Consider the following 12,722-nt stretch of genomic DNA (forward strand, 5'->3'; position numbering starts at 1 on the left):
TTTTAAATGATTTTTGTTTCAGAGTAACAAGATTCAGCAATAAATAACTAAAAATGCATAGTATGCATGCATATTTCCATTCACGATTAAGAAAATTATGACCAGTTGGAATTCTAGGTCATCCCAAAATACGTCCTTTTCCTGTACATTTATCTGTATTATTGAGCCTCGGAGTGTGTGTGTGTGTGTGCGGGAGTTAGTGTGTATTCATCCCTATTGTCTGCAGTAAAAGTCCCTGTGCTGCAGTGTATGCCTGTTTGACGTCAGCAGAAGGAGAAACAAACAGGGAGTGCGGCCTTGCCCTGCCATACAGCACTCACTCCCATTGTAGTCTGGACCCGGCTAGAGCTTAGGAAGGAGACAGGAAACCTGAGTCACAGCTGCAGGACATACATACACATACACACACACACTGTTGAGCTATGCAGTGTATCACATGAGATGACACTGACAGCGATGCGAAAACAACACAGAGTGATTTAAAGTACAAAAAGCACAATAAACAAAACAGGTCTGTAACACTGACAAAGACTGTGCTTGTTGTATCAGCAGATGCTCTTGAGGTTCTTGTGTTTTAAATTCAATTATGTTGTATCATATTGGTTTGATTATGCAATAAAGAGCTGTACGTGTTCAAATCTAGAAAAAAAGACTAAAAAAACTAGATCTTCTAATAAAAAGTTAACATTTAACTTCATAAACCTCATTGTTAATATAAAATGGCCCACAAGCTGTCAATCACATCAGTTTCAGAGCATATCGAAGTACACCGCATTTGCAAAGCAACATAAGGGGTGTGGAAAAGAGACATGCTAAAACTTGTTCAATACGCTAGGTAGACTTGCTACATATTTATATAGACAATGTGTGAGACTGTTAATGATAATAAAGTGATTTGGCATTTCTAAGTGAGCCTTATATTTCAAATACTTTGGAAAATGCATCACAACTACATTTTCAAATCTGAAACGGAGGCAAGCTAAAAAACAGCAGCCTGAATTTTTAATGCAAGCTAACTGGCACAAGCACCAACTCTCAATAGCCCCATTCAGAAAGCGGCCGTTGAGAGCAGCATTATGAACAAAAACAGATCCTGAACTATCAGGGAAAAGTTCTTGAGCGTGCTTTGCTGCATGAGCATCCTCCAAGTTTTGATAAATAACTTCCAGAAGAGCTCTTTAAAGTGATGTGTTGCATCTTCTCACCTTGTTGGAGGCCATGTCGCTGACGGAGCGGTACGTCTGGATGGTTTCCAGCTGATCCAGACACCAGTCCAGCTCCTCCATGGTCTCCACGGCCAGCTTCTGGTAGGACTCGTCTGGACAGAGACACACAGAAACGGGGGCACCGTGAAAATCCTGCTGCACGGCCACTCGAGCACAGCCCGCCAGACGATCCTTCATCCTGGGCTCGCACACACACACGCATACGCACACACACTCCCAGACTGTATGAGAGAGTGAGAGTGGGTTCTTCTGAGCGCTAGCTGTGAGAGATTTCCCCCCCTGCTCGCTCCCTCTCATTGGCCCGGTCCTTGTGGCTAGGTGATACTGCCTCTTTGGCTTCGTGCCCCTTCCTCTCACCCCCTCCTGCTTCTCTCGGTGTCGCCCTCTCTTTGCGTGCCACTCTCACTCATGTCTGAGAGTTGGCTGTGGTGGGGTAATACAGCCTCTTGGCTCTGTGCTTCCTCAATTCACTGCGCCGTTTGGCATCTCTCTCTCTCTCTCTCTCTTTCTCTCTGTCTCTCTCTCTCGTCCCTTCCCCTTTTTATCATTTCTGGCTATTGTAGGCTCTGATGTCAATAGAGAGGAGACAAGGGGGGTTACTTTGCAAAGCTTGCTGTATAAACTTGTACATAAACACACAAACACATGCTTCCTTTTTGAGGAAAAAAAATGCATGCTTAAATGAAAACGACAAATATTCACTGTATAGTCACAGTGATTCTGCTGCCAGTATAAAATTAAGCTACTTTAAGCTTAAATTAAGCCATATTTTACTAAAACTAGTTTTTTAAATTTATTTATTTAGGAAACCATTAGGTTCCTAATTATTATTTGCCTTTAATTCAAACTTTAATAGCAAACTGTAATTAGAGTAGTTAAATTTGATTAATTTCAATGAAATGATTCATACTGGGATTCATTTGCATCACTCAAAGATCCTCATTAAAATTCTGCCCTGCATAGCATTTTTAATGCATTAACCTTTTAGTTTAATACATAAGTTTGGGGTGAGTAGAATTTTTAATAAATATTTTTAATTATAATAAATGAAAATTTTCAGTTAATATTTTTTTATTTAGCAAGAATGCATTGAACTGATCAAAAGTGACAGTTAAGATGTGTACAAAACGTCTATTTCAAATAAATGCTGTTTTTTTAACTTTCTATTTATCAAAGAATCTTGAAAATATGTATTATGGTTTGCAAAAAAATATTAAGTTGCATAACTGTTTTCAATAAAAAGTAAAGATACTTCAAATGTTACTTGCTGAAAATTCAGGTTTGTCATCATAAAAATAAATAACATTTTAAAACATTAAAATAAAGTTTTTAAAATGTATTCATATTTTATTTCATTATATTTCTGAACATCAGCATAATAGACTTCCTTCCAAAACTTAAAAATTTGGTAACACTAAGTTAATCAACATTAGTTAACTACATTAGTTAAGAATGAACACTTCTACAGCATTTATTAATCTTAGTTAATGTTAATTTTAGCATTTAATAACATTAGTTAACTGTACTGGAAAAAAGTTTTTACCAGTTTCAACTTCAAAACTTCAGTTCAGCAGCTGCCTTAAAATTTTAAGTTAAATCAACTTAGTACTACAAGTCATTTTAACTCACTACAATAGAGTTAAGACTTTTAAGTTGATTTAACTTAAGATTTTAAGGCAGCTGCTTAACTTAAGTTTTTAAGTTGAAACTGGGGAAAACTTTTTACAGTGTACATTAGTTAACATGAACTAATGAACAATACTCCTACAGCAATTATTAATCTTAGTTGTTAATTTTGGCATTTACTAATTCATTGTTAAAATCACAAGTTGTGTTTATTAACATTAGTTAATGCAATGTGAACTAACATGAACAATGAACAACTGTATTTTTATTAACATTAAAAAAGATTTATAAATAGTGCAATAAATGTATTGTTAATTGTTCATTCATGTTAGTTTATAGATTAACTATGTAAACAAATGACACCTTGTTGTAAAGTGTTACCAAAAATTTCTATTGACTTTTGAATGTTAGTGTTTGGGAATTACTGATTTATTGGTGCATATAAATGAAAACAAAAGAAAAAAAATGAAATATTCTTCTTTGTATTAATTTAGTTTAAACTGTGGAAGTCATGCCTCAGTTTTTACTTTGATTTTTACTATATTTTGCTTATATAATTCCTTTTAAATATTATGAGATACATATCGTCAAAAGACATAAAGGCTATACTGTTCAAAACGACAAACAACAAAAGAAGCAAAGGCTACAAAAAGCAAATTTCCATACACACACAAATGACACACCATCACGTTTTATCATGCGCTTGAATTAATGTCAAGATGTACGTAAACGGGCCTGCATCATTCCTCGCACACCACAGAAATGTATGAAGCATAGGCGTGAGCTGTGTGTGGGTCTTGCTGAAGCATAGATGTGTTTACAGTAGAGGGGAGTTTGGTGAATCGGTGCCCTGTGGCTTTGGGACACAGACGAGCCCTTGTGCGCCTCTGACTTTGCTGTGGTGGGTCTCCTAGTTGCAGAACAACACAGCAGCAGAACTTTAGCAGGGCTCTGTCGAATGACGGCACTTCTCTCTAATCTCCACACGCTCAAAGCCACACAAGCATATTTGCTCTCCGAACACCGGGAGAAAAAGCTCTTTGGTGTGGGTAATTCTTTTTCTTTTTTTTTTCAAGCGTATGGAGAGGTACCTGTAGACTACAACACCAGGGTAATGTCAAAAAGCTGGAAAGTGGATTTTTGGAACACGATTAACATTTTCACAAAACTGGACAAAACCAGTTTAAAACCTAAAAGAGAGCAGCTGAGCATAACCACAATTTTTATTTTTCTGAAGAAAATGTGAATAGTGCCTGACATAATGTTAGGGTGAGCGTGTGGATGCCAGGGCATTGGTATGTGGTTGCTGAGGTGTTCTGAGTGGTTTGTAGTACGTTGGTGTCCGGTTGCTAGGGTATTCTGGGTGGTCGCTAGGTGGTTGCTTACCAACTCAGGTCAAAAGACCACCCTCAAGTCTATAGCATTCCAGACTCTCGATAAGATTCAGGTCTCTAAGTTAAATCCAGTTTTAGCTTTAGAGAATATTTACTAAAAATACTTAAATTAGTTTAAACATTTTAATCTAAATCAAATCTGAACTATTATTAAATTATGTATAGAAAAATTAAGACAAACAATACAAAAACAGCTGTAAATAATACTATAATATATCAAATGATGGATAAATAGAATGATAGAATAATAGATAGATAATAGACGGATGGACAGACAGACAGACAGATAGATATACAGATAGACAGATAGAAAGATAGAAAAACTGAAAGACGGATGGCTGGATGGATGGATAGACAGACAGACATAGATAGACAAACAAACAGAAATACAGACAGACAGACAGACAGATAGATAGATAGATAGATAGATAGACAGATAGATAGATAGATAGACAAAAATGGATGGACGGAAGGATAGACAGACAGACAGACAGACAGACAGACAGACCTTTAGATAGAGAAACCCGAAAGACAGATGGACAGACAGACAGACAGACAGACAGACAGATAGATAGATAGATAGATAGATAGATAGATAGATAGATAGATAGATAGACAGATTGATAGACAGAAAAACAGATGGACAGATGGACAGACAGACAGACAGACAGACAGACAGATAGATAGACAAAAATGGATGGACGGAAGGATAGACAGACAGACAGACAGACAGACAGACCGTTAGATAGAGAAACCCGAAAGACAGATGGACAGACAGACAGACAGACAGACAGACAGATAGATAGATAGATAGATAGATAGATAGATAGATAGACAGATTGACAGATAGACAGAAAAACAGATGGACGGAAGGACAGACAGACAGATAGATTGAAAGATAGACGGAAAAACGGATGGACAGAAGGACAGACAGACAGACAGACAGATGATAGATAGACAGACAAAGAGAAAGTAGGACGGATGGATGGACAGACAGACAGAGATAGACTGGAAGAAAGACGGACAAACAGATAGACAGATAAATAGACAAACAAACAAACAAACAAACAGAAAAACACTGACAGACAGACGAATAGATAAATAGACAGACAGACAGATAGATGGATGGACAGACAGAGATAGATAGATAGATAGATGATAGATAGAAACTGAAAGATGGATGGATGGATGGATAGACAGACAGAAATAGATGGACCGAAAGACAGACAGACGGACAGACAGACAGATAGATAGACAAACAAACAGAAAAACGGACAGATGGACAGACAGACAAATAAAACGAAAGACAGACAGATAGATAGATAGATAGATAGATAGATAGATAGATAGATAGATAGATAGATAGATAGAGAAACCAAAAGACAGATGGACAGACAGACAGATAGATTGAAAGATAGACAGAAAAACGGATGGACGGAGGGATGGACAGACAGACAGAAAGACAGATAGAAAAGTATAGTATACTGTGTTAGCAAAGTATCGTTGTGGTGTATTGTTCATAATGTTCTTTGATTCACATTTTTTCCTCCTTTCATTTCTACTCATACACCACTCTGAAAAGGTGATGTGCATACTAGTCTTGAGTCTGAAATCTGTCATTATGAGGCAAAGTATGTTTGACAGGACCAGTGAGGTGTCTGACCACATGTGCGTAAGAAGGGTTTTTCCTGTTCTCTTCCTTCGAGACATGCACAACAGACAGACGCACAAGCGCCAACTGCCCTAGCAGATTCGGAAAAAGGAGGCAACGGTCCAGGAAAGCTGCGGACATATGGCCATGCTGTTGTTGCTGACATACCATGAGGTCATCCAACTACAGACAAAAGAGGACAGATCTCATTTTATAAGCTGCCGTTACACATCCACAAACAAACAAACAAACAAAAATGATGAATAAATTAAACAATGTGCATTAACCACGCAGTTACTTTACCAAAAACATGAATATGTATTTATTTTCATCTTACGTAGAATAAAATTACATTTTCTAGGCCTAGATTTGACTGCAGTCAAACCTATTATATTATATTATATTATATTATATTATATTATATTATATGTAAATGAATATAATTGTAAAAAATTTGTAAATTTTTTTTCTTTGTGTAAGTTCTTCTATTATTCTTGATTATACAACTTTTAATTATCATTTCTCACCACAACTAACACGTCATTGTTTATGTGTGAACTTGACTTGCATCACTTAAGGACAAGCGTGGGTGTGATGCTATATGAAATGTGAATTCATATCCGTCTCCTAACTCTGATTTGACTGCAAATGTATTAGTATGTTATGTTATGTTATGTTATGTTATGTTATGTTATATGTTATGTTATAAGAAATGTGAATTCATATCCGTCTTCTTATCTTGATTTGACTGCAAACTTATTAGTATGTTATGTTATGTTACGTTATAAGAAACGTGAATTCATATCTGTCTTCTAATCTTGATTTGATTGCAAACTTATTAGTATGTTATTTTATGTTATGTTATAAGAAATGTGAATTCATATCCATCTTCTAATCTTGATTTGACTGCAAACTTATTAGCATGTTATGTTATGTTATAAGGAATATGAATTCATATCCGTCTTCTAATCTTAATTTGACTGCAAACTTATTAGTATGTTATGTTATGTTATATTATATTATATTATATTATATGTAAATAAGCATTATTGTTAAATATTTGTAAATTATTTTCCTTGGTGTAAATACTTGCGTTTTTGTTCAGTTACAGAACTATTAATTATCATTTCTCGTTACAACTAGCATGCCATTGTTTGTGTGTGAACTTGACTTGCATCACTTAAGGACAAGCGTAGGTGTGGTGTTATAAGAAAAACTATCAGCATACCGAGAGGCTGGGTTTTGCGGCCACAAACTGTGTTTGCAAATGTGTCATTTGAGGTTACTTCGGATCACAAATACCAAAACATGTCTTCTGGTCGTTTGAAGGTGTTAATGTCATGGCTGAGCCCTGTGCGTATGTGTGTGAGCTGTCAGATGTGGTGTGTGTGGTAACAGCTGTGTGCCTGTCTTCCTGATGCGCATTGAGAGTTACTTGAGAGCATGCGCTTGCATGTGTCATTTTTCCTTTCTCACTCGTTCTTTCATTCTTGTCTTTACGCCTCTACTGAATTCATGCGTAGTGTCTCAACGATTAGTCAAGTAGTGGAAGGATAAACTATAGCATTTCCAATAAAGAGGAAGCATGACGACTGACGTCAGCTCAAATCTCAATGGACCTACTAAGAGAGCGCTTCCCCTGGTTCTGATTGTAAAAAAAAGAAAGAAAGAGTCGGGGAAATTCTGGAAAAGCTTGTTTGTAGCCAAAGGACATTGTGAAACAGCGTAACAGATGGGTTTCTCTCAGTAAGCAGAGAAAAACTGATAGCTTGTTGCACTTGAGGTAAAATAAACAATCTCAATTAAATGACATGAATCATATAAAATTCACATTTTTAAAATATATGAACAATTATGCAGCTATTTTGAATTGGAGACTCTTTACCAGAAGACTGACTCTTTACTAAAAGTCAGCACTTTCATTTTTTTTTTTTTTTTTTTTTTTTTTTATATAAAAATGAATCATTGATCTTTATAAAATATGTACTGGTTATTTACAATAGGGAAATTCCAGAGTGAGAAAGAATATTTAATTCGTTTTTCATTTTGATTTCTAAAGACTAGTCAGAAATGATAATGAGTAATTATGATTATTGTATTGACAACCATACTTTTTAGGAGTAAAAAGAAAAAACAGACTTCTAAAATTAATAAATAAGCATTCATATCTTCTTTCATACACTGTCATCTTGCTCACTGGTAAAATTCTCTGTAAAGCTGTTCTGGAAGAATATATGTTGTCGTAAGTGTTATAAAAATACATCTAATTAGGTTTGTTCATATATTACTTTAACAATCTGTCAAGTCCATGAGACCATAAGGTGTCTTATTTGCCACTGTACTGTAGGTTTTAGAGGGATGCTCAAGAGCGCCCCCTTTGTGCCCACTATGCACTCACACTGGTGTGGACCTCACAGTTAAATATTACCCAACAGTCCACGCAGCAATGTGGTTTTTTTAACCTCCAAAGAGCCATACAACTCAATACAAGGCAAATACAGTAGCTTACAGTGAGCCTTAAATGTGGCAAAAAAGCACTGGAGGGTCTTTCAAAGTGAATGGGAAAGACAATTCTGTAATTGAAACCATACACAAAGATGATACTGTGCTCATTTATGATGCAATAACCTCTCTTAACAAGTGCTATGCACTTTTAAATGCAACAGCGGAGCATCGTACAACTATGTGGGACATTCCTTGAGTTCATTTTATGGTGTTTTCTGCTCAACAGGGCAATTTTCTGAGAAGCATCAAACTGGTTCAAATGAAATGTTTTCCATTAGGAGGCAGAAGCCACTGTTTTGGCTCTGAAGTCTTCAACAACAGACACAATGAATAAACGGAGAGAGCTGGAAAAGACCGCAGTGAGACGACCCGACCACATGAATGGGAATCCTCTGTAGAAGTTGAAACGGGCGCTTGTTGAAATGGGCATGTTAGACTACACAAAACATGCGACTTTGAAGCCATATTTCCAAAAGAGAAAATGGCAAAAGACACTGAATAGGCAATGAGTTACTGAGGGCCAAGTGTTTTTCATTAAAAGGTTAAAATGTGTTACAAATAATTCAGAATTTCAATGTTTAATTGTTAAAACATTCTTTTTTTTCCAGTGTGTGATACAAACCTGGCCCCATTTCCATGCGTGGGTGTGAGAGAGACAGGGACCAGGCCAAATCCACCCAAATTGAAAGGCCTGTCTGTTGAAAAACAGCGCCTTCAGTTCTTCTTTTTCCATCACAGTGCTGTCCGTCCGCCTCTCTAGAACTATTCCAGACATATTCCACAGTCATTTACAAGGGTACAAGACTGAAGCTGGGTAAAATAACTACCAAGAGTGAAATTACAGGATACCATATGGCACACAAAGAACCAAGCAACAGTGGTCTAAAACTCCCGCCCAGTCTTGATCCAAACTCTTCTCCTCATTCTTCACCCATTTGTTCAGTTATGGTCAGAATCGTCCCTTCACCACAACAAACATATGACATCTCCAGGCTAAAAAACTCACATTTGCCCATTAAGGCAATGAAAAGCATTGCAGGACTTTAGAAATAAGCTGTAAATACAGGTAGAGCTAAAAAACAACAATAGACATCAACAATCAACCGGTCCATATTTGGAGTTGCAACAATGGTTTTCATGATCGCAATCAGTATTATTACATTAGGCAGGTATATATACGTAAAGTTTCATTATGAAGGAACAGTCACATTTGGCATTGTTTAGAAAAATTCCTGTCAGTGAAAGAATACGCACGACCATGAATTCTGTGTGATATTACCACACACAGGTTTTGCAACAGGTTTAAGTTTGTCATGCAGATTCTTTAACCATTAGAAACCACCTTGTTTTGAAATTGACTTATGTGAGCTGTGCTTTATACATTGCTAGATTATTAACAATACTTTTTTTGTCAGAAACTTCACAAATGCCTTAACCCATATGAATACAATTATAATATTCTGACAGCATTTTACATACATTTTACAAACATTCATACTCTGCCGTTCAAAAGTTTGGTTTGGTCAAAACTTATGCTCATCAAGGATGTATTTATTTGATCAAAAAACAGTAATATTGTAAGATAATATTGCAATTTCTAACATTGGTTTCCTATTTTAATACAGTGATGCAGCACTGAATTTTTATCAGCCATTACTCTGGTCTTCAGTGTCACATGATCCTTCAGAATTTATTCTAATATGCTGATTTATTATCAATGTTGAAACTGTGTTTATAAATTTTTTTTTTGAACCTGTGATACTTTTTTCTTTGGTTCTCTGATGAATAAAAAGTTCTATTTATTTAAAACAGAAATATTTAGTCTTTAATATCACTTTTTATCCATTTAACACATCCTTGCTGACTCCAAACTTTTAAATAGTAGTGTATATTGTAACAAAATTTCTATTTTGAATAAACGCTGTTCTTTTTAACTTTTTATTTATCAAAGAATCCTGAAAAAAATATCACAGGTCCCAAAAAAACTTTCCAACACTGATTATAAATGACACTTAAAACTTGAGTGATGATGCTGAAAATTCAGCATTGTCTCACAGGAATAAATTACATTTTAAAGTATATTAAAATATTTTACATTGCAATAATATTTCACAAAATTATTTTTTTCTGTATTTTTATTAAAATAGACACAGCCTTGATGAGCATAAGAATCTTCCAAAAAACATACAAAAAAATCCCAAACTTTTGAATGGCAGTGTATGTTTTGAATCCTGAATTTACAGAAACTGATTGATTTATTTATTGTATTTATAATAATTGAGCTAAAATGAGTAAAACAGAAATGAATTAAAGATACAAATGTCTCTAAAGTTTCAGATATTGTGAATGTTAAACTTTATACTTCAGTGTCTAATCGTAGCAAACTGTATTCTGATTTTACTTACAAGTACACAGAATCCGAATGCGATCACTCTGTTGACAGTGGCATTTGGAAATTTCCAGGTTTGTTCCATTAAATTCAGAATTGATGAGCAGCTTTCATGAGTCAATAGTCAGTTCAGTGAGGGGACGTGGGGTGAGCGACCACACAACATCCAAACTTATATTCACGAGGTCTTGGGTGGTTAAAGTGAACATACACACACACAGGGAAAGCTTTGTCCTTTCACCTGGCCTGAACCCTGCCACCAAAGTCTAGAGTATTGACAGACCTCAATAGGGCTGTTGTCAGTAACTCACTGACCCATTCCAACCCCATTACCATAGACTAGGAAGCCAACATAACCCAATTAGTTCTAACTTTTGTCAGGTTTGGTTTTCCTTTCACTCCTACCATTACTGGAACAGCCAGTGGAGATTCCTGAGGGAATCTGGGGTCAGCTGCATATGATGAAAAAGAAATTAATGACGGATGTTTTAATGGATACCAGCTGGACTTTTAATGACTTTGGGATCGTAGCCAGATAATGGGGGAAATCAATTTGGAAGTAAACATTATGATGTCCTACCCACAAGGGCAGAGCGTTACTGTCTCATACTGTACGTGCGTATTTGTGACTGTACGTCACTGACACTTTATTCTTTAGGCATTTGTTTGCCAAAAACGTATTCTTACAGATGTTAAGATTCTTGTAGCAAATAAAACAATTGTAAAAAATCCTCAAATATGCCTCTTGGCCACTCTGCGGGCAGCAGTGACCTTCCCGCAATGCCCTTGGAATTCGTTCAACATTTGAATTCACGTGTAACTTCATCTGTGTTCAATAAACAAATTTATATGAATGAAAAAACTAGGGTGGAATAAAGGGTGTCAAAGGGGAGTTCATTACCAACTAAAAGCTAAAAACTATTTTACAGCATACACAATAATATAACAAATCTGGTCGTGATGCTCACCACTCTGTTTCATCACTTTTTTTTCTTTCCCTTTAAACTTACAATTTTCTTAATGCTTGACAAGTACATTTTTGCAAAAGTGAACTTTCCTAACAACAACAAGAAGGTATATTGCACCATCATGCTGGCAGCACACAACTTAATAGAGATCATTAAAGGAACAGTTAATCCAAAAATTATAATTTTTTGACACACCACTATGTTCTTCCAAGCCTTACTTCGTCATACACAAAATGAGACGCTGGGCAGAATGCCAATTTGTTTTCAAATAACAAACGTGGAAGGATAATTAAAAAATTACGCCTTCAGGTGTGAACCAAATTACAGTGGTTCAGGCTGGGACCAATCTTGATACACTAAATTTGAAAAAGACACCTGTAAATAACACAAACTGATCTCGTGGTGAAAACGTACCTGTGCAAACTTTTTCACAAGACGCCAAATACACACCGCCATGTACGCAAAATATTGGATGTGAAATGTCCAGAGTGGTGCTAAAAGAGTGTTTGTTTGTTTTTTTTCCCCCAGAACAGATGAACGTACATATAGTATGATTTATGTGACATTGGTTTTGAATGCGTCACCGCAGTTCTGATTGAAATGTCCATTGAGTGGTGGTATAAGTGAATGTGACGTAAAAAACCCAAATGCAAGCATGCCGTTTTAGCTTGTTTTTCAATCTCTGATCTTTCAGCTCTTTCATCGTGAGTCATGTTTTTCACGGGATTCGTACCTGCATCCTAAGTCCAATTCCATGCTGGCTAAGCTACAGAGCAAGCTGTTATGTTTGGAAAGCGAAACATTTGGAGCTGTAATCATAACTGTGTATGAAAACGATTACAAGTGCGTGCTATTTTACCGCCTCTAGTGTTCATTTTTATTAAAAACTGCAGTGATATGTACTTACTGGTACATATTTTGCGTCCTGCGATAAAATTCCCACAGGTACGTTTTCGTCATGAG

At 36.0% G+C, this 12,722-nt stretch overlaps 1 protein-coding gene across 6 annotated transcripts in view; it reads right to left on the reverse strand.

Annotated features, from left to right (window-relative positions):
* pde4ba (phosphodiesterase 4B, cAMP-specific a) overlaps nt 1–12,722 on the reverse strand; it is a 188,569-nt gene that overhangs the window by 13,120 nt on the left and 162,727 nt on the right. For all 6 annotated transcript variants that reach the window (XM_051111564.1, XM_051111563.1, XM_051111565.1 and 3 more), the window contains one exon: nt 1,206–1,318. In XM_051111564.1, coding sequence (XP_050967521.1) covers nt 1,206–1,318 — 113 coding nt within the window. The remainder of the gene's footprint in view (nt 1–1,205; nt 1,319–12,722) is intronic.

The sequence above is a fragment of the Labeo rohita genome, chromosome 6 (assembly GCF_022985175.1).
Source record: "Labeo rohita strain BAU-BD-2019 chromosome 6, IGBB_LRoh.1.0, whole genome shotgun sequence".
Classification (NCBI taxonomy): domain Eukaryota; kingdom Metazoa; phylum Chordata; class Actinopteri; order Cypriniformes; family Cyprinidae; genus Labeo; species Labeo rohita.